The sequence below is a fragment of the Morchella sextelata genome (genome assembly GCF_020137385.1).
Source record: "Morchella sextelata strain SCLS chromosome Unknown scls_1, whole genome shotgun sequence".
In the NCBI taxonomy this organism is placed as follows: domain Eukaryota; kingdom Fungi; phylum Ascomycota; class Pezizomycetes; order Pezizales; family Morchellaceae; genus Morchella; species Morchella sextelata.
In genome coordinates this window covers 3,688,602-3,710,789 of record NW_025408616.1, presented here as the reverse complement: position 1 = coordinate 3,710,789, position 22,188 = coordinate 3,688,602, and the positions used below count along the sequence as shown (strand labels likewise).

Below are 22,188 nucleotides of genomic sequence, written 5' to 3'. Positions count from 1 at the left end.
CTCACTCCTCGTATTGAAGACGAGTTGGAGAGATTTACCTACTCTAACAATATCAGACGGAGACGGCAGATAGCTGATGTATCGTCGATACCCAGCCCGTTGCCAAGATTCATAACAATAAAGATGGTACATCATAACAGTCCCACCCTTGTTACTTTGATGCCCTGCTGAACGGCTCCCTGCGAACTAAGCATTGTAGTCCCCACAATTCGAAGAAATGTAACTGCTAGATCTATAGCCAAAGAATATTCGTATGTAAAGTCAATGCTGCTATAGGAAGCTCGCTCGACAGGGAAACAGAATAAATGTTTTAGAATTCTAGCACCATAAGAAGCTCCATTACATGATTTATCTAGCAAATCTTGTAAATGCCATCAGCAGACCATCCACAGAATGGTGCTAGTGCATGCGGCCAAGCAAAATTCAAAGCCCTCCTCTACCATCCACCCAGCATACATGTACTGAGCCCACATCTCAACCTCCGTCCAACACTCCATCCAACACTCCATCCGATAGTGTCATATCAGCGTCCCCATCCTCTCACGCCATTCCATTCAAGTAAAGGTTAGAAACATAACAAACTAACAAGATCTACATAAGTAGATCGGAAAGAAAATTGGATATATCAGAATACCAGAAAAACATATGCGGCAGTAAAATCCACAGTAGAGAAGTGTACCACCCCCGTCTTCCACTGAACTAAATACAATCGGAATAATATCTTAATACCCAGCCCATATTCCTTCCTTAAGATTTCCCCTTTTCATAATCTCGCCCCAAGCTAATGAGGAGAGAGCACAGTAAAAAAAAAAAAGCAACAAAAAGAAACGGTAAAAGAATAAAGCAAAGTTCCTACAGGAAAGCAATGATGACGAAGATAAAGACAAAACTCAACACGCCTACTCTTCTGAAGCAGCAGCCAATTGGATAATCAGCTTTCCAGCGAGATCCAAGAACGGAAACGGACTGGACACATCCTTCTCCTCTTGCTTTCTTCCACCCACACCTTTATCCTTCTTTGCATCACTGTCCAAGGCTGGAGTGTCTCCGTCGGTCTTGATCATATCTCCACCACCGCTAGCATCTCCGCCCAATTCTTCCAAGAAGCCGACCTTTTTGGGTTTCTTCTCCTCTTCTTGGCCATTTTCGCCGCCGTCATCATCCTGACCGTCGTCCTCATCTTGGTCATCATCTTCTTCGTCTTGGTCGTCCTTCTCGATGCGCTCATAGCCCGCACATTTAAAATCTACGAGGTAGAAGTTTTGTTCGAGTTGGTATAGTTGAATTTCCATGTGCACGTAAAGACTTTCGTCGCCGTGCCTCTCTCTTTCCACCGGGGTAAAAGAGTAACGTTTTGTGCCTTCAGGAGTGACGGATGGAGTATTCTCCTCAGAGGTCGGTTTGAACAGATGATCTTTCCTCCATCTGCAATGAATGACCCACGGATCTTCTGGTATCTTCGTGTCGTCCACAGACGAGTGCACTCTGGACGAACTTCTCCTTCTTCTACCCGGTGACCCATAATGATCACGAGAGTCCCTGCCATCATCGCCACTCCAGTCACCATCACTTTCAGACTCAGAACCACTGTATTCTCCTTCGCTGCGGTTGCATTCCTCTTCGCCTTCGCGATCAGGAACAACCCACTCTGCGCCCATCTTCTTCAAACCTCGGTAAATACAACCAACGGCTTCGAGGGGAGAATTCCTGCTCCTTATGCCAAACTGCCATCTAGTCTGCCTAGGTTTCTTGTCCCTGCTTGACTGACTCAACGGAGTAAGGCCTTCAACCTTGCCTTGAATACGAGGATTGTGCGGCTTTGGACCCTTTCTACCTAATATTGGGGGCATACTTTGTGGTGCTTGCGGCTGTTGGGCTTTTGGTGAGGGTACCGGCCCACCCCTCATGAAGGCTGTGTGGAATTCAGGCAAACTAGATGGGAGGATACCAATCGTGGCACTGGGAGTACGGCCAATATCACCCGGGGTAGCCACTTCTTCTGGAATCCCGCTAATCCCTAGGCCCTCTCTGGTCGCCATGAGGGTGAGTGGAGAGCCACTACGTGGAGGTCCTTGACTTGCAGAAGAAAACGGCGAACCTGGAGGATGTTGTCCGGGCGTGTGTCTAGGAGACGATGGCATATACGAATTCCAGGCTGGAGGAGATTGGGCAAGAAATCCCCCCATATTCTGTGCATTGGAGAGACGGGCTATAAACTTACATTAGTAAATAGTGACACTAATTCCAAGTTCAAGGACATATGATCGATCGACTTACTGCTCATCATTTGATTCTCTCTAACAATCATATACGCATCTTTGATCGCACTGGGCTCCTGCTTATTTAGAGCATCCTGGACATCATCTTCGGCGTACCCCATAGTTTTCCCCAATTTCCCAACAACAGCTTCGTGAAGCTCGCCCTCAAGCTTTTCTGCAGGTCCCCTCTCGATAGCTCTCAAAGGCGGAAGCTTTGCATAGTCCACACCAGTATCAAAAAATTCCTCCGGTGTTGGGCGCAGATAATCTGGGAGATCCTTCTTGAACCATGGATCCTTACGGATCTCCTCGATATTAATTCGGTGAAGGGGATTCACAACAAGCATCTTCGAGATGAGATTCCGAGCTTCAGAGCCGAGGTAGTTGGGAAGTGTATAATTACCCTCTGTATTTCAAACGCGTGAGCTTTCTCTAAACAATATCAAGGGATATAACCGGTTTCACCCGAATGCTCGTGTAATAAGCGAACGAGGGGAGGTCATGAGTCTTGATTGAAAGTGGGGGCATGGTTGTTCAAGAATAAGGCAGTGTCAACTTACGACTAATCTTCTTAAATAGGGTTGGGATGTAATCATCGTCAAATGGCAACTTCCCACAGAGGAGTACGTAAAGAATCACCCCACTACTCCAAACATCTACCTCGGGGCCTGCGTATAACTTTCCAGAAATGACCTCAGGTGCCGCATAATTCGGAGACCCACAAGAGGTCTTCAAGAAATTTCCATCCGTCATAATATTGCTCAACCCAAAGTCTGCGATCTTGACATTCATGAATTCATCCAGGAGGAGATTCTCTGGTTTCAAGTCGCGATGGACGATTTTATGACGGTGGCAGTACTCGACTGCACAAATGATCTGTTGGAAAAATCGGCGTGCTTCCGTTTCGCCCATTTTTCCATGCTTAACAATGTAGTCAAACAATTCGCCGCCAGCATACTCGATGACCATGATGATTTCGGTAGCTGTGGTAATCACGGTATACCTAAATATTTGATCAGTATCTGCTCCATCCTAGACTAATCGCTTGAACGATAATTCAATAGCTACTCTTCCCGCCTAGAAACAGACCTTCCCTGCCCGTTTCCGAGAAAAGATGGAGTAGAATATAAGAGCATATGCGGGTACTTACAGTTTGATAATGTGGGGGTGTCTCAGAAGCTGCAGGTAGGCAATTTCTCGTTCCACCCTCCCGGCCATGTCACGATTGATTAATTTCTTTCTCGAAATAATCTTTAGGGCAACCTTCTGCCCCGAGACCTGGTGCACGGCAAGCTTAACCTTCCCGAATGAGCCCTCGCCCAGGGTCTTGATGATGTTATATTGTCCCAAGCGAGCCTCAGGGTCCCTCGCTTTGAGACGCAGATCGGCCCGAGGGTCCATGCTTTGGCGGTGGTGGTGGCCATGACCGTGCGGCCGGTTCGACTGAGTTGACTGGGAGTATTGTTGCTGACCTGGTTGTTGAGGACCGGGCGGAGAAGTGCGATGGGAATTATATGACCCATGTTGTCCCCGGTACGCCGGTATAGACAACTCGCCTTCGGTGTAGGGTTGCGGCATGGCGACTAAGTATTCGGATGTGAAAGATGGAAATGTAAAGTCTCAGGTGGGGGGGATCCGAGTTGTGAGGTCGGGGTTGCTGTGGGGGAGAGCTCCAAGTCCTGTCTGAAATGGGTGCGATAAGGTGATTACGAACGTCAAGCTGCACGCACCGACGTCACTGTTCAGAGCCTCCTCTAAAATATTATAATCGCCAATATACCTCCAGCTCCAATTTTGATCCTCTTCGCAATTATGCTTATTTGGATGCCCTACTTGATATCCCCTCCGGCAGAAAAATTCCCTCAATAACGACTCCACCTCTTCGTTTCCTTAATTCCCACGCCCAGAACGGGGCTTCGAAGTCGCAAAACTTCCCGGTTTCCTACACGAGCTTTCCACCTGCGAACGCAGAGGGAAGCAGCAGCTTAAATGTGGAAACAAGCCTCGTACGGAAGCAGCCGAGAAACCTCTAACCAGGGAAGGAGAAAAATCGTTCCGGACCTTTCCCCACGTTCCCACGTTTCCGCCGCAAGGGTGTGCGCAGCAGAGATGCAACGATACGATTGTGTAATCGTTCCCCACGCCCGTTGAAAGGAAGATTCGGGAAGGTGAGATTTTCCCAAGGGTCAGGAAACGAAAAAGGGCAGGAGAAAAAACAAAAAAAGTGTTACCAAGATGTTGGTGGAGCTGAAACGGATGTGATTTCGTGGGGTGGGAGGTTGTAACTTGTTAGTGTAGCGAATCAGCTAGTTATGTAGTGAGTTTATCTTTCTTTGTGAAGTCTTAGAATTCTTTTGGTCCGGGTTGAAAAGAAATGGAGATGGCAAAGGAGTCTACGAAGCAGTCTGGTTATTTTCTTTCTCTACACAAAGTGAGGGGAAATGGTGTGTTGGGGAAAAGGTGGACTTTCTGTAACACCTCACACAAAAGTGGGCATCGTGAAATTTAAAGTGGTTGTGGCCGCGCCGGGCTGGAGCCAGCGAATAAGCCTTTGCAGTTAACCAAAAGGAGTTTGGGTATGGGGTCTTGGCTAGTAGAGTTGTAAATGTAGCTTGCCGCATGCAACTTCCGCTTGTTGACGAGCCTCATGATGTATCACTCGATAAAGGACACAAATATTCGACGCAGCTACAAGTAATTACTTCTGTAATTAAGAAGGATAGATGATAAATGTATTGATATTATCTGCAGGTACCATCCGAGTCAGAGCCTTTTTTATGTTAACCAAACCTCCCACAGGACAAAGCACCCAGTAATGTTAACCTACATGTACTACATGTATCCTTCAACAACCCCTACCCGGTTACAACTCATAATCGCAATTCATCCCAATCTGTATCAAATCGCTTGGTCGGAGGTTTGAGTTACACGCATTGCAGCACATAAGATCATGGTGGGCGTACGACAGTGTTGCTTTTCACCAGGGTTATCTTTTAAGGTTTAACTTCGCAGATGTTATTATGCCGTCAAACGGAGTATAATTTGACACATGAGATAGTCTTCTGTGACTTCCTAGGATCCGAAGCAAACCTTTCAGTACTACAGTACATGGCGTACTTATGTCCCTTAAACGTGGTCATAATCATTGAATGCGCTTATAGGAATAGAAAAATAACACGTGGTTTTGTTTGCGACATGAAATAATGTCTTCTCCTTTATGGCGAGAATTTGAAGGATTCCTTTACGGCTCTGGCGCATGTGTCATCACCTGAAAGACTTGATTTGCTGCCTGGATCATTTCTTTTCTTTTGGGCGGTATGATGGATGGACAAAGATGCTTCTGCGTGATACTGTAACCCCCCTGTGGACGCTAATTTAGAAAATAAGGTTGTAGAACGTGTTTTCACAACAAGACATGACTACATACATGTATTTACTAAGATCTGTTCTCTCCCTGAGATCCGATGAGGCTCTACTTCCGTCTTATCTCCAATTCGATATTGGACTCGATATTCTACTCTGAACCGTACCACCAGAAACATCAAGGTGAAAATTGGAAACATTGCCTTCAAAACGCATATCAAAGCCTCGAGAGTTGGACAGAGATTGATTGATAACTTCATTAATTGCATGAGTTTGACAGAGAGTATCGACAACAAGGGCTTTGACTACTATTTCTCTATGCCTTAGTCAACTCTAGTAGAGACTGTATCCATTGTAATAATAGAAACAGCCCAGGATGACCCACAGGTCGAAGTAGTTCATCAAAAAATTGTTGGGATGTTGGCACTTCCGGAAATGTGAAATGTGGATCACATCAACACTAATATAGCTAGAAAACTGAGTTGTTTTCTTGAAATTGCCATCACAAGAGGTCTCGATGATGGTCGATAATCGCTCGAGATCAGAGCAAGGATTTGGGACCGACTCATAAAGTATCACTCGGGTGTTCTTGGTCTTTGGTTTTGAAACACATGAAGCCCCAAAAAGTATATTTGCAAACGAAACACAAACTCTTTCTTTCCAGTAAATACTCGCCGCCTTCTTGCAAACTTTGTCGCGGCTCTGAGTTGAGGTTAAGGTGAGACTCCACTTCTATCCGAAGGTCGCTTATGGGAGTGTGTCCGATGACTTGATTCCGTTCCAAACGATCTGTTTAGCTTCTTGGCCGTCTGCGTCAAGGATGACGTCGTAGCCGAGAATTTAACAAAGGTTTACAAACAACGTAGACAAAGCCGATATAAAAATCAAAATTATAAAAATCTACCAGGAATTCAAACTTCCCATGCGCACCTCCAAAGGGTTCCTTGATTTCTTCTACGTTTTAGATCCGAGCTCAGATTCGTTTTACGGGAAATGATCAAATTGCAAAAAAACAGCCTTCCAACCCTTAAAGTTAAGGTTTGTTCCGTAGGTGTTCTTTCGGCTCCAGGCTGACCCACTAGCCCACTAGCTTGTGGGGAAAGCTCGTCTGATCATGATCAATGACATAGATCATACCTCATCATGACAGAGAAAAGGTCCCATATGAACTCGGTATATAGACCCTTTGCCGTTCACCCTTCTCGTTTCATAGCTCTTCACCAGAAATCATTTCGCACCTTTTCCTGAACCACCTCAGATAACTCCTCCTAATTCAGAAATTTGAGAAATCAGCAATAATGCCTTCTGCAACAAAAGTGATCCACATTATTCTCCGAACTTTACAGGTCTGAATTCCGATAATTCCATTTGTCCAGCAAGTTATTAAAATTCAAATTAGTTCATATTCACGGTCCTGGTGCTCGCCCTCTCAGGTGCCTTGATACAGCAGCAAACCCGTGGTGGCACTCCAACTCGCGTGAACTACTCAATCTTTGTCGCCGCCTTTGCAGCAGTGACGCATTTGTACCTCTTCCCGGCTACTGTAGTAGACCGTATCGCGAGTCCTCTCTTAATGACAATTCTCGATGCCCTCAACACCATCTTCTATCTGTGCGCCGGCATTGCCATGGCCGCACAGCTCAACGGAAATTCCTGCAAAAGCTTCGTAAGTTTCCCCTTCAAGCTCCTTTATGTATGATGCTGACGATGGATACAGCACTTTATCCATAATAACGGCATCACCAACGGTGGCGGATACGTTTCGCAGAGCCGGCGTTGCCGCGAGGCGAACGCCATGACGGCGTTCGAGTGGTTCGCTTTTGCGGCATTCTTGGGCAGTCTGTTGATTAATCTATGGAACTTGAAGAACCAGAACAACATTAGCCGCGGCAGGGTCAACATGAAGGGTGTCAGGCCCATGAGCCAGACTAGCCAGCCTGTGAGCCAGTCAGTGTAAAGTCTCTAGCTAATGGCTGTTGCTTAGAGGTATTGATAGTCCCCCTTTACCAATCGTTGGGGACTTTTATATCAGGTGGCGAAAGTAAATTTTGTGTGGCGGTGGCTGCGATCTGGTAGCGTATGAGTGTAGGATATGAGACGGGGTGGAATGTATTATATGGCGGATATGATGAACCTTGTATGATGTGGTGGTTGATGGGTGTGGTGTTAACTTGTTGGTTTTGTACTGTATTTTTTGAAAACATAATGTTAGCTCATTTGTACGAGATACCTGGGAACATTCTTAGCAATTAGATATTAATTTATTAAGTGCATAAAGTTTTCTCCTTTACAAGAATACTTCGATAAATGATTCCTAGAAAGTTTAGCCAATGATCTTTTGTCATGTTTGATGTTGACTGTCAAACAAATCCTCTAAATCACAGTTAGAATTCGCCACATGAGAAGTAACTTTCAGTTCCTGTAGAAATGCAGATTCCTATCATACATCCTCCATCCTGCAGACCACAAACTACAAACCTTTTCTACCTGCGCACCTTATTCGGAATCCATTCCCCAGGCATAAACCCCCCCGTTCTATTGTCCGCATTTTTCCATGGATCTCTCTCCTTCACCACCCCACCCTTTCCTTCATCTCCACCCTTAACACCACTCCCATGCGCCCTCCCAGCCGTACTCCCCCCCTCCACAGTCTTTCTCTCCGCGTTCTTCCCGCCCAGATCCGAGCCCACCTCGCCCCGCCCCAGCGTCTGATCCTTCATCATCCCACTGTCGCCCGCAAACTTCGTATTACTCTCCAGCACGCTCTCCGGCGGCGGGTGTGGCCCAACATTGAGTAGTGAGGGCTTCGCTGCCCAGCGGGCGTCGGCAAGTGCGGCATTGACTTTCAGCTGCTGGATGCGCACGATGTCGCCCTCGAGCTCGGAGATTGTGGGTGGGTCGGTGCGGGTTGCGCGCAGCCATTGATGCCATTGGGCTGTTCTTGTGTCAATGATAGGAACGAGGGAAGAAGCTAGAAGGAAGGGAGGGGTTACGGGTGAGTTTGTAGTCGACGTAGTCCTGCTGGTGGTCTTTGTATTTTACCATGCGTCGGGGGCGCCCGCGGTTGAGCTTGTCGTTCATTTCCCAGTATGTGTTTCCGTCGAGGTCCATGCCTATTTTTACGGAGTCCATATCAGCACTACTTCCTATACGTCTATATCCACTTGATAGAGAAGTAGAATTGGAGGAGTAGGAGGAGGACCGATGAATGTCTGCCTGCGCCAGGGCAGACGGTAGGACTTGAAGGTGTACCATACGCGCTTTATGATGTTTCCGGTTGTGGTCGCCGACATCTTGGGTTTATGATTATTAATTAGGTGTTTTGGTAAGGGGAAGCGTCAATGATCGGGGTACGTGGGAATTGGGTTGTTAGACATTGGGGGTTGTCACTTGTGAGGATTGACGTCGACGCCAAGACTTACTTGACGGGAGTTGACGGCGGGGTGGTGGCATGCAAGCTCCCCGCGATGTTTCAATTAGTAGCAATTGTTTCAGTGAAACGTCAATGAGAGAGAACCTCATCTCAATTGCCATAGGAACTCTCATAGAGCTAGCTCCAACAACAATCATTGACTCCACTCTCCCAATTAATATACAGTAGAATCCACACTGATATAACACAAGTATACAATTCACCGCTCGCTCTATCTATACCAGACAACACCAACAACAACAGTTAAAAAGAAAACAAGAAAATAGAAAAAGAAGATACAAGTAAGTAGAGTGTTTCATCTAAGCTATCCTATGGTACCAAACCCTAATAGCTACTAATTCGACTTCTTACCAGGGATCTTTCCGATCTTTGGCTTTCCCTTCTTGCCAATATCCCATCCCCAGCCTCTGAGCACCTTGACAACCCTTGGAGTAAGAGCCGCAGTTAACGGGACTCGGATGAAGATGAAGGATTTGTGGATCGCGTATGCGAGTGCCAGCTCTGTCCAGAGACCTATTCAGCAACACTCATCAGCTTCACTCAACCCAAAAGCTCATCCAAAAAGGGGATAACATACTAGCACTCCTCTCGACCTCCCTCTCCGCACCCTCCACCTCATCCCACCTGCCAGGCTCCTCCTCCCCCTTCACCTTCTCCGCCGCGGGAAACCCCACACTATGTCTCAGCGCCGTCCAATACGGCTTCACGAACCCAACCGCCGCCTCCTCCCAGTGCCCAATCCGCTCAGTCCCCAGATACCTCACCGCCAGGAAACAGAATGGGAAATCGAGCGCAGACAACGCCAGGTACACGCCGAGCGCCGAGTATCCGTACTCCTTCGAAAGCGCTTTGAGGCGCTGCGACAGCGACGGTGCCGGCGCAGCGGTAGTGTTGATGCTGTTGCTGCTGTTGAATCGGACTTTCGGCACCGAGCGCCGGAGAAGGAGGGTTGGGTTCGGACGGGCGCTGGAGAGGATGGGCGAGCGAGCGCTCCGCATGAGGGGGTGGAATGACCGGTAGAGGACTCTTGAGGCCATTGTACAGTAGGACCAGGACCGAGGGTATTATTTCTTTGGTTTTGGATTTTGTTCAAGCGGGGAGCTCGTTCGGATGAACTGTAACTATGAGTCGATCGGCTCACAGCAGGTGGGCTTGTTTTTGTGGCCTGGGAGCGAATGATCTCCGATGACGACTGCGGGAATAAAAGAGCCGCAGCCTTTGCCTCCTTCTTGGCGTTCAGCTGTTCATGGGGCGACTTGCACCGCCTCAGCGCCACAGGATTCTGGATTATGATAATTCTCACGGGCATCACAAATGAGTAAGGGGCATTGCGACCGTATAGTTCATGGGTACGTACCCTCCTTGGCTTTATCTCTGGTTTGTTTAAAAAGCTCAATGATTTAAGTGGATTGGCTAAGGGCTTGCTGAGGGCTGGCGAGAAACAATAATCCGGGTTAAAACGAGTTAAACCTTTGAATTTAAAGATTTAGAGAGTATTTTAGTAGGCCCTGGACAGAAAACCCTATTCCCTGGCATAATTTATGCAGAAGCAGTATTTTAAAAACGTTCGGAAAGAGCCGTAAGTTTAATCACAAGCGATCACTCGCTCTATCTTCCCTTTAAAACAAGTTTTTCTGGTCATTGCTGTACACATCTAGTTACAAATTCTTCTCTACGTTCTCAAAACAACCTATTGCACTGGGACCGCATAAAAAATAATAGGTTATTCAGACTCTGTTGTTTGCCACCAACTAGAAGCCAAAGTACCTTCAAAAAGAATCTTGACAAAAGCAAGAGTTTTGAATGAAATCCACCATGCTTTCCATCATTTCAGCTCCTCCTCATAATTAAATTATTCTTCATCTAGTTCTTGGCCTATCCCTACGCATTAAAGAGGAAAATTCTCAACGTCCTCAACACTCACATGATCACTGCTATTAGTTTCCGTGAAATAGCCAGTGCTCAGCAAACTTCCACCACTACTGGTTTGACTATCCCACATCTGCGATTGTTCTCTCGCCCCATAGGCACTGACAACAGCTTCGTTATTGTCGATCCCTTCTGTAGCTATGTCCTCTGACGTTTGTGTTCTGGGAAGAGAATTTAATACTAGACCTCTCTCTGCGCCTGTGTTCGTGTTTGGTATATCAATAGGATTTTCTAGTCTAGGTCTATGCCCCTCTTCCATAGGCAGCTGGCCGTCGACGATCACAATCTCATCATTGGAGTTCCCGTCCAGAGTACTATCGTCGCCGATAGATGTCCCTCTACTAGAATCCACATATTCGCCGTCTTCCCTTAGTTGCTGCTCTAGCTCAACGTCCATTTCTCCGAGGTCCGTAGAATCTCTGCTTGCTACCATAGGGTCACTGAAAACCTTCCCCCACATGCCTCCTATTCTCTCTCCCTTCCTTTCCTTTCTTATAACCGTGCCGTCAGACATCTCAAGAGTGCTACTCTCCGAAGTTGATACCGCTTCTAAAGAAGATCTTTCATCTTCAACTGTAGGATATAAATATCTTCTAATAGAAGCCCTCCCAAAAGTCCCTCTAGCTTGTGGGTCTACCTTATCAGCGCTGCCGTCAAATCTTACCAGCCGAGAGGTTTTTCCTTTCAAGCTGCTTCCCTCGCTATCTGCTTCTTCCGCTTGATTCTCTTCACGGGTGCTACTATCACCATGATCAGCGACGTGGAATTCTCCTGAGACATCTGGTCCATAACTATTTCCAGGTGGTTTTAGGATCCCATGAGGATTTCGTTTCACTGCACTACCCTGTGTCCCTGATGCACCGCCGGTTACAGGAGCTCGGATAGACGATGTTGATGTCAATTCTCTTGCTTCGTGAGTACCAGAACCCTCGTTCTCACCAGCACTAGGGATTGTTGACAGTCGACTCATACGCTCGCGGATCAGTCTCTCACAAACCTCACTCACAAGATTGGGATCGGGTGTTCTATCATTACTAATAGCACGGCTAGAACGAATCTTACTACCTTGTTTAGTAGAAGAAGAAGAAGCATGCAATGAAGTCTCTTCAAGGTTATCATTATGCTCCACGCCCCAGCCAAACCAGCGCTGGAAAATCCCTGGCTTCCTAACAGGAACGGGCCCAATCGACCCCAAGAAGAAATCTGCACCATCCAAACCCTGTCTAGAAGCAAGACCTGATCTATTCGCGCTTTCAACACCATGCCTGGATCCAATGTCTGGTCTTTCTAGGCTCTCAAGGTTGGATGTACTCCCCGACATAGTATTGGGCCCGGTATTTTGTCTCTCTAAGATACCAGAGCCATTAGTGCCGGAGAAGACCCCTCCCGACACGACCCCTGTATTCTCACCACCCTCTATAGATGCCATTACACTCAGATTTTCTGAAGCTCTAGATCCGCCTTCATAACGAACATGGTCGGAGGTTGGCAATCCGAGATCATTCATGTTAACTGTTCGAATCCAGATATATTGTCCTTTTCTTGACAAGGCACACATGATAATGAGCGAGGGTATAGCCATCAATAGGCCTAGGCCAACTGCCTTCGCCAAAACTTTGTTGAAGTTCTTGGAGGGTCTATAATGACTGATTGGGGGCAAAGCGGAAACCCCACTGAGAGTGACTGCTTCAACACTGAAATCATCGCCTGATTCCTCTAGAATTAGTGGCTCTTTAGACTCGAAAAATTCACCGGGCTCAAATAATTCTTCGGCCTTAGATAATTCCCCGGACTCATATAATTCTTCGGGCCCAAATGGCTCCTCGGACCTAAATAATTCCTCTGCCTCAAATAATTCTTCTTTGTACTCGGATAATTCTTCTTCGGACTCAAATAATTCTTCGAAATCGGAGAACTCTTCAAAATCAGGGAGCTCCTCAAAGTTCGAAAACTGTTCAGGTTCTTCGCCCATCTCTGGTGATGTTGTTATAATTATCAGCGGGACAAAATCTAAATTATCATCGCTTTCTGCGTAGGGTTCCATAGTGTCATCCTGTAGTTTTGAATCAACACCCTGAGTAATTATCGCAGGGGATTTCTCCACGACCACACTTGGACTAGGAACGGCGGAATAACTGTGATTAAGCTGCCCAGTGTAGTTACTGTACGGGCGCGGAGGGGATGAAACGGAAGGCGCTAGTGTTTCGCTAGCTGATTGCAACATTTCAGCCTGGCGTATCGATTCACGTGCCCTTTCCCAAGCTTTCCCAAGATTTTCTCTATGGAAGGCATTGACTTCTTCTCTCCAATTCCCATCTTCATATTCAGTATTAGCACGGGTTGCAGGCTCTGATCGAACCAAGTGGTTACTCATGATCCCAAGGATTGCTTCATCTTCATCCCAACCCACATCTTTGGTTATCCCTGAGGTTGAGTGGCCAGTCCTCTCAAGCAAAAGTAGTTTATCCCCTTTCTCGCTACTGATCTGGGAGATGTCTGGTATAAGTGCCTTCCCGGTTCGATGGTGAACGCTGTAACGATTACCCGTATTAGATAAGTCGGACTCTTCGTTCCAGCGGGAATTCTGTCTCCGGGAAAGATGACATCCAGTGTCAACAAAATGTGGAACCAGGTGGTTATCTCTATCGAGTAGATAAACAGCTTTCCCATCAAAATAGTCTTTGCAGGGTAGTGGATTCGAAAAAACAGGCCATGTCCAAACGAAGAAAGAAAAAGCGGATATAAAGATGATGCGCAGAACATGACTGGCGAAGCAGGGGCCTGAGATCAACCTGGAGGTTTGGGACATTTCTCCTTCTTTGGATAGAATGGTAAGCTACCGTCTTATCTTGTCAAACTGTCAGCTATTGTCTCATCTGTATCATCTGAAAAGGTGTAATTACTGTAATTGCGATTGCAATACCGTTATTTCACAGAAGTCTGAACTTTACAGGTAGATAGGATATGATGAGCAGAAATAGAATCATGGTCACCTCCGATTGAATATTTAGGTATACGTATGCAGATGTAAAAAATCAGCATGCTGCGTGTTTTCTTTTACCAGATGCAAGGTATTTGACAGTTTGTTACCTAGAGATTAGGATCTCTTAGAGCCCATAATAAGTAGACAGCGGCTCAGAATACTTGATATATGGCAGGTAGGTGTACGCTTGCTATAAATACATTCTTATTCTGAATAACCGCGCCTATTCAAACATGCTAACTTCGCTGATTGCAAAAAGAGAAAAAAGCTCGCAAAGCTAGTTCCCACACTGATTACATTCCAATACTGCCACAGTCATAGAAGAGCATGCCCTTAACCTACTCTTCCGGCCCAGTCTCCCCTGATGCCGCTCCTGTCGACGACCGCACATCGCCTTCCAAATCTTTGCACGTTTTGACGCCATCCACTGCTCCCTGAGCGGTCTCCAGTAGCAACGACGACCGCCCCCACCCAATTGTTCTCCAATAGTCCTGTTACTGACGCAGCATCTTCTCCAACGAGGGATTCGTCCATATATACCACTTCTGGTGCCAGATGTCGGATTAATGGCAGGAGTGCCCCATCAATCGTATACGGCAAAACATACTCTCGAGGATAGTCCGCCGGAAATATGTTTCCTATAACTTTGTACGCGTTTTCCGGTTTACCACCAGATTCTGGAGAGTGGACCAGGATAAAAACGTTTGTGGTATTGAGATTGAGTGGAGTTGGTATATTCCAGAGAAGTCCTGGGGCGCCCTCACGGACTACTACAACGACAGTCTTCTTGTTGCCTGAACCCGTAGGATTTGGTCGTTGCTTTGCTTGCGATTGGTCTAGTCCGTCTTCTTCACCCGCTCTAGTACGATCTGACGGTTCTTGATTTTGCGGCACTGGGCCATTGGAGGAGGAAGCTGGGGAGGAGTTTTGTTGCCAGTAGTAGAGCCCCAAACCAACTACAGCAGCCGTAACAGTAAGGCCAATTGGTACAAGCAAATTCCTTGATCTTCTGGGGCGAGACATTGTTGAAATTGGGGATAAATGTGGAGGGGAATGGGATATTTGAGAATGGTATTTGAGAGTGTTGTCTGTCAAGCGCGAGCTGAAGGTCGAGCGAGCTGTCTAAGCCCAGATCCCCGATAACAAACGCGACGGGAGCTCGGTTCTCGGTTCACGTGCTTTGTGGCTTGATAATTACTAGCCTCAATACACACCGCCACATCCAGCACACCCAAGAATTTTAGTTGGGTAGTTTAGAGTGACCACATATCCCCAAAGTTGAAACCTCCTTTTACGATAGATCACGAATATCTCAAATCAAACATAAGGATTCACCAATTTCACCCCCACTCGTCTCGCTATTTAATTCAAATATGCAGCCCTCAACAAGTATACCGTCATTGCTCGTATTGGCCGTTTCGCTTTTCTCAGTTGTCGGATCAGCTCTCAAGTTCGACATCGCCGCCGAGCCTAGAGGTCATCGACAAAGATGCATCAGGAATTTTGTCGCAAAGGACACACTGGTAGTTGTGACGGCGACTGTGAGCGGACACAAGGGTGATGGGCAGCAAGTCAACATTCACGTATGTTTTACTACCTACCGACTGATGAATTAGTGGTCGCGAAAGCTAATTCTCGGGGGTGGTTAGATCAGAGATGCAGTTGGGAATGAGTACGGACGTCCCAAAGATGTTGTCGGCGAAGCTAGAATGGCATTCACTTCCCATGCCAATGCTGCCTTCGATGTATGCTTTGAGAACAACCTCGATGATGGTATATTCCTGTTCCTTCAGCTAGTAGTCCTACGTATCATGTGAGCTAATAATACTTCGAACCACCAGGCCGCCCATATGGCCCAACCCGTTCGGTTGAGCTTGATGTTGATATTGGCGCTGATGCGCGTGACTGGTCTGCCATTCAAGCTGCCGAGAAACTCAAGCCTGTCGAAATTGAGTTGCGACGCATCGAGGAGGTTGTTTCAGAGGTTGTCGGTCAAATGGAGTACCTGCGAACGCGCGAGCAAAAACTGCGCGATACCAACGAGTCGACAAATGAGCGTGTGAAGTGGTTTGCCTTCTCTATCATGGCTACACTTGTTGGACTTGGGGCTTGGCAAGTTGTTTATCTGAGGGCTTATTTCAGGTCAGTTCATCGTAACTCCAAAAAAATGACACTAAAGGCGCTAATACTTATTCGTAAAACAGATCCAAGCATCTCATCTAGATACACCATATCATTGTTTTTCTATACCTAGACGGCCCCTTGTGTCTTCCTTCCTGCAGTTTTAATCCCTCTGCAATCCTTTTGCCAAATACTTAGCCGGTTACGTGTGTGTCGTTAATTTCGATATCTTATCTTGTTTTTTTCCCTGCTCAGATATCGTTTCTGGTCTGTCTCTTCATACCTTCATGAACGCCCTGAAACGATATATCATGTGATATGTGGTGCCCATAAGGACAAAAAATGGTCATGAAAAAGCCACTTCAGCTTCCTATGCTGGGGCTTGATGCATTGTGGATTTCTCGGGTTCCTTTTTTAGTAGGGGGGTTTGTCGGGAGGTTTCTCTTGAAGATAAATGTTAGTAATGTTGACATAATCTGGGGAAATGATTGGATGCTATCGATTTTCAAAGAAGGTTGCCCCCCATAGTTACGGTATTGAAGTAATACAAATCTTGATGGGTGGAATTATCACCCGATGTCCCCGACCGTCTCGTATAAATGCCGTTAGATTACGGGTGCCCTTAAAGTCTTTCATCACACTCGGGTTGGTTAACGTATCCAAAGAAATATTCAAATTTATGCAGCCAAGAGACTCTGAGATACATGAGGTACAATAAGAAAAAGTACGGACAGAATAGCGGCAGCATCAATCGGCAAATAACGGGTGAGGTTCATATTCGAAATACCCCTCCAGTACTTGTGCATCTAGATGTCGACAGTATTGCCGCGGTACCTACATGTGTGTATTTAGCTTTTGTATAATTATTGGATGAAATAAGATAGAAAAACCTAAGTACTATAGCCGCTTAGTGCTCGATGGCACGACTGTAATTTTGATAAATATAGGGTAGGTAGAGGGATTTTTTACTTTCAATTAAAGCTCTTTAGCTGGATATTTCCAGAAATAAATCTGTCATCCGCAGAAGTATACAAAGGTTATGACGTTTCATAGCTGCAGGAATTTGACATTTACCTTAGATTTCACTAACCCGGTTATAGGCACACGCACAGAATGACTCCAGGTCCGTTATACATATCAGAATGTTTAGCTGCACGAGTTGGACCGAATAGGAAGTAATCATGTAGCCAATAAGTTGTGCAGGAACTTTTGTGGAAGTACTTAGTGCTCGACTTTCTGCTAAACTCGTGCTCTATCCAGAGTTTGTTCTTTGATTCGGTATTTGCCGTTTAACTCTGCAACACTACATCTAGTACTGCGGTGATTCTATCCCGTTTTTTGCTCTGGTGGTGTAAGAATAACGAACGAACGAACATTCATATCGTAAATAGTTTCAAATAGTAGATTAGTTAATGTCTTGGCCTTGACCGGTATTTACTCCGGCATTTACTTCGGCATATATACTATGTACGCCCAGAATTCAAATATGTGCTCATTTTAAAGGTTATTGCTGAAACCTGGGAGAGGCATGAATCATGATAGAGTGTATTTATCGAGCGATTGTTGGGTACGTATACCTACCCCCAACCGTCCCGGATATCTCCATCTCGCTTGTATGTTCGTATTTCTCAAATATAATAATCGTAGTCTTTACCCGTTCTACAGAACTTGTAGTGCGTAGTCCACCATTTCAATCTCAAATTCACCCGGCATTCCCCGGAAATTCTAATTAATTGGCGGCAACAAATGCTCCAAAACCTTAGCTTGTAGTGGGGTCCCCGATTCCTTGGTAGCCTGGTAGTAATCGGATCACCTACAATTCTTCCCTGTTTCGAGGAAAGAATTAACGTTACGATCGGCCTAGTGACCGACTAAACTGCTGATTGTGGAGTTCATGCTTGTTATTTGCAAAATTTGCTGAGAAGATGCCTTCCTATTTGAGATAAACTCACAGTCCGGGGAAAGTAGGGTTGTGTGTTGAGTTTGCATGGGTCGAGTGATACCCCATGATCCCACGTTTTTGCCAGCATCTTTAACGTTGCGACCTATCATGTCCCAAGACCCCGCTTTCCACACATGGTAGATCAGTCTAGAGTTATGCATAAATTTGATCAGTAACCTAAGCCTAAGCAGACAGTGGACCAGGTTTGGACGGGGCAGTCTCCGTCAGGTGTCTCACGGGTCACGATCTCGGATCGATAACGGTGGTTGCTCCAAGGAGGCTTTTTTTTACTTTGGCTTGACAGCTTTGCCCGATATTTCCCCGTACCGACAGCTCTGGGCGGTGAGAAAGTGCAGTCAAAAAATCTCGGCGAGAAGTCCCCTCTATCTCTGGTGGAATGATTCTGTGGCTTTATGTACTTGGCGAGTTAAGAGTTTCGGGTACCCCACATACCAAGACCGCAGGCGCCTCGGTGTGCCCAAGCCGACCGACCCTTTCGCCCGTACTCTACACAACAACCTCGCCAAGGTCTATATCTGTAGACCGATGGCACAGAGCAATTTTTCTCGGGTGTCTAGGTATTCGGTTTTTTTCGGGCGACATTTGGGGCCTTAGCAAGACCTAGAGATGCTGATCATGATATTGTCAGTGGCTTTGTGAGCTTTACAGAATACAGCATACAGCATACAGCATACAGCATAATTGTGAGTGTAGAGTAAATTAACTCACCCGCATTTTCCACCTGAACAAAAAAGATATTTTGATTGAAGAGGTGGGTGACCGAAGTCTGGAGTCTTGGTGTTGTTGAACGCGATATGCACCTCGGCAACGGCGCACTCTCGGCCAACACAAGCCTCTCTCACATAACAAAGCATTTCGTTTGCTTAGGGTTGGCAATTGATTAAAAAAAAACCGGCTATTCCAAAGTAAGCAAGTATCTACACCTCCCTAATATATGCATAAGCTTAAACTCAACCTCACCCAAAGTACTCGGGGCTACCAAGGCTGAAACTGCAGCTGGACCATCCTGAATCCTGAGAAATCCCAACCGCCCCCGCACGGAAAAACATTACGAACCATCATCACAAGATCATGTACGCATTCCTGCCTTCTTTTTTAGAGTATCGTGCATGGAAAATGGCCGTACTGATACCAAGATTGGAAGTTCGTAGTGATAGCTATCCGATTAGAGATTAAGTTTAAAGATGGGCATGGGTGCGCGACGTCTTACATAGTTGTAGTTACCGTGTTTTCATGACAAGATAATCTCTGTAAGAGGCGAGAAAACAACAAACCTTGGCTACTCGTACTCTCGATGAACTAAGGGATCATTTGCTTGGCTTCCAGAACAACTGTGGGGATGTCAAAAATCCAAGGCAGAGGATCTTCACATTTCATTTTGATGGGTAAGGTCAAATGATAATACATGTATTAATATCTCAACTATCATGAAATGTGGTACCAACCATTAAGATAGCCTCGACATCAGTGAAACAAGGAATTATATCCCTCGTGGGTTATTCGTTCCAGCCGGATAAACCTTATGGTAAGTATAATCTATGAAAGAGATACCTGAGAATTCAGAGGGGAGGCTTATCTGTGTCCAGGTTTTCTGATCAATGAAGAACTGAAGGTTTCCGGCTGGTCTGCATAGTTCCGGAGGGTTTACATATTCGGAGCCTGTCCCGAAGCTGGGCGTACATTTAAGCAAGTAAGCGACCAAAAGTAGTGCAGCAACTAAAAAAACGGAAGCGTGCCCCAGAATTGGGAACTTATGCTCCTTGGCTACGATCTCGCCTTATTTTTTCATGGGTGGGATATGTAGTTCCACTGCAGGCAAGAATACATCCTCCTATTGCACCCTGCAACACCACGAATGGGATGCGGGGAATAATATCGCCTGAGCTCCATGACATCGGAGAAACGTTTTACGCATGAGGAATTGTAAGTTGTGTGGAGGAGCACAATTTTCAGGGGTTCGAGTAGTCTCATAGTTCTGCCATAGCTTAGACCGCTTGGGTAAGTGTTCTACATAGCCAAAATCAATAAGAAAGTTCATATGATCTCATATCACTAGTAACAGGTCATTACAAAAGCCCGCGGATTCCCGCCCGCTCATACTCCTCATCCTATCTCACATCACCGAGTAAAACCGAGTGAGACATCAAAAAGATCACCAATCATGGCTGAACCTTCAAGAATGTCGAGAATTTGGAAGCACATCAAAGAAATCTTCACCACGGGTGAAGGTCACTACATCAACGAACATGGAGAGACCGTTTATGGCAAGCTTCCTAGGACGAAGGTCGAAAATCCTATTAGGACTGTTTGTCGACCAACGGCCATGAACTATCTCTTTTTCTTTGTTGGTTGGGTAAGTGACACTACTCCTCTCATATAAACATGACAAAATCTGATAGTTTATAGATGGCGTGGACTATGGATGGATATGATTTCCATACAGTCTCACTCTCGCTCTCCAGGTTGGCAGTATATTACGATCAACACAGAGAGCATATAGCAACGTCGATCACATTGACTCTACTATTCCGTTCTGTGGGTGCTGCGATCTTTGGAATTGCTGGTGATCTCTACGGGCGTAAATGGCCGATGATCATCAACTTGGTTATTATTGCTGCCTTACAGCTGGCCACCGCGTTCTGTGGGACATTCTCAGAGTTCTTGGGGGTCCGTGCCCTCTTTGGTATTGGGATGGGTGGTATCTGGGGTCTTGCAGCCTCTATGGGTCTTGAAAGTATGCTTCTACTATCCATGAAGATTCTTACGGTTTTTACTAACGACCATTACTAGATATGCCCATGGAAGCCAGAGGGCTTTTCTCAGGAATCTTGCAGCAAGGTTATGCGCTTGGTTACTTGATTGCGGCAGTCTTCAACCTATACATCGTCCCCGGCTCCCCACACAGCTGGAAAGTGCTGTTCTACATTGGCGCTGGTCTTACGATGGCCGTAGCCATTGCCCGTGTCTTCTTCCCTGAATCTAGACAGTTCATTGAAGCAAAGGCGAACCGTGAAGGGCCGCAGGGAAAACAGAAGGTTAAGCTCTTCCTGGCGGATGGAAAAAAGATCATGAGGGAATACTGGAAGAGAGCTCTTTATGCTATTGTCATGATGGGTATGAGTGCAATATACCTACATCTTGAGGGGTTCAAGGCTAACGGGAATCCTTTCCATAGCACTATTCAACTGCATGTCTCACACTTCGCAGGATATGTACCCAACCTACATGCAGCAGACCAAGGGATTCTCACCTGAGATGTCATCTAAGGCAACCATCATTGGTAAAACCGGTGCTCTCGTTGGTGGAACTGTAAGACCCTATTCACGGCCCAACATAAACCCATAGCTAACCAATCTTTTTAGATCTGCGGTTACTACTCTCAATTCCTCGGTCGCCGTTTTACCATTATGATCGCCACCTTCGCCGGAGCTTGCCTAATCCCCCTCTGGGTCCTCCCCAACGACTGGCGCCTCCTCACTCTAGGCGCCTTCCTTATCCAATTCATGGTTCAGGGCGCCTGGGGTGTCGTCCCTATCCATCTCCAGGAGCTTGCGCCCCCACAGTTCCGTTCGTCCTTCCCCGGTATCGCCTATCAGCTAGGGAATATGATTGCTGCGCCTGCCGCTCAGGTTGCGTCTGCCATCTCCGAGAAGTTGATCATCTACATCCACGGCGAGGAGCGCCCTGACTACGGCAGCACCCAGGCGGCTATGATGTCGGTCATCTTCGTGCTCTTGTTTATCTGGATTGCATGCGGGACTGAGCAGCGCGGAAGTCACTTCGAGCTTGCTGCAGCTGCGGGTGAAGACCAGGGTCAGAGTGACAAGTTGAGGGCGGCGGAGGAGGTGGAGATGGCGGAGAAGGCGGGAGGGGCGGGACATGTGGAGACTGTCTCCGACCTAGATGATGCCGGAAGAACTAAGATCTAGACAGCGATCTTTCACTATAATGATATCGGACTTTAGTACTGATTTAAAAGTTTCGAGACGAATGTATGTACCTGGGAAGCCTGTATTTAATTAAAGGCCACGAAATCAAAAGAATTTCATTTATTACAATAACTAGCTGCAAAACCAAATTATCGTGAAGTTTCAAGCCAGCTGGCTTTTATAATAGAACTCGAGACAGACTCGAGAGG

At 46.4% G+C, this 22,188-nt stretch overlaps 7 protein-coding genes across 7 annotated transcripts; 3 read left to right on the top strand and 4 right to left on the bottom strand.

Moving 5' to 3' along the window:
- Positions 1-899: 899 nt before the first annotated feature.
- Positions 900-3,836, bottom strand: H6S33_000969 (uncharacterized protein; the record flags this gene model as incomplete). The annotated part of the gene is made up of 4 exons (XM_044832404.1): positions 900-2,209; positions 2,278-2,664; positions 2,819-3,261; positions 3,409-3,836. 4 exons carry the CDS (start codon positions 3,834-3,836, stop codon positions 900-902), a joined length of 2,568 nt encoding a protein of 855 aa, XP_044700528.1.
- A 3,083-nt stretch (positions 3,837-6,919) lies between these two features.
- On the top strand, positions 6,920-7,666 carry H6S33_000968 (uncharacterized protein; the record flags this gene model as incomplete). The annotated part of the gene is made up of 4 exons (XM_044832403.1): positions 6,920-6,967; positions 7,021-7,287; positions 7,339-7,568; positions 7,606-7,666. The coding sequence occupies 4 exons, from the start codon at positions 6,920-6,922 to the stop codon at positions 7,664-7,666; spliced, it is 606 nt and encodes a 201-aa protein (XP_044700527.1).
- Positions 7,667-8,104: 438 nt separating this feature from the next.
- Positions 8,105-10,091, bottom strand: H6S33_000967 (uncharacterized protein; the record flags this gene model as incomplete). Its single annotated transcript, XM_044832402.1, has 4 exons — positions 8,105-8,556; positions 8,615-8,914; positions 9,406-9,567; positions 9,632-10,091. The coding sequence occupies 4 exons, from the start codon at positions 10,089-10,091 to the stop codon at positions 8,105-8,107; spliced, it is 1,374 nt and encodes a 457-aa protein (XP_044700526.1).
- Positions 10,092-10,942: 851 nt separating this feature from the next.
- H6S33_000966 (uncharacterized protein) lies at positions 10,943-13,792 on the bottom strand (the record flags this gene model as incomplete). The annotated part of the gene is made up of 2 exons (XM_044832401.1): positions 10,943-13,299; positions 13,354-13,792. 2 exons carry the CDS (start codon positions 13,790-13,792, stop codon positions 10,943-10,945), a joined length of 2,796 nt encoding a protein of 931 aa, XP_044700525.1.
- A 507-nt stretch (positions 13,793-14,299) lies between these two features.
- Positions 14,300-14,989, bottom strand: H6S33_000965 (uncharacterized protein; the record flags this gene model as incomplete). Its single annotated transcript, XM_044832400.1, has 1 exon — positions 14,300-14,989. The coding sequence occupies one exon, from the start codon at positions 14,987-14,989 to the stop codon at positions 14,300-14,302; it is 690 nt and encodes a 229-aa protein (XP_044700524.1).
- A 350-nt stretch (positions 14,990-15,339) lies between these two features.
- On the top strand, positions 15,340-16,189 carry H6S33_000964 (uncharacterized protein; the record flags this gene model as incomplete). Its single annotated transcript, XM_044832399.1, has 4 exons — positions 15,340-15,549; positions 15,616-15,739; positions 15,808-16,108; positions 16,171-16,189. 4 exons carry the CDS (start codon positions 15,340-15,342, stop codon positions 16,187-16,189), a joined length of 654 nt encoding a protein of 217 aa, XP_044700523.1.
- Positions 16,190-20,211: 4,022 nt separating this feature from the next.
- On the top strand, positions 20,212-21,979 carry H6S33_000963 (uncharacterized protein; the record flags this gene model as incomplete). The annotated part of the gene is made up of 5 exons (XM_044832398.1): positions 20,212-20,403; positions 20,457-20,784; positions 20,841-21,164; positions 21,226-21,359; positions 21,413-21,979. 5 exons carry the CDS (start codon positions 20,212-20,214, stop codon positions 21,977-21,979), a joined length of 1,545 nt encoding a protein of 514 aa, XP_044700522.1.
- Positions 21,980-22,188: the final 209 nt, after the last annotated feature.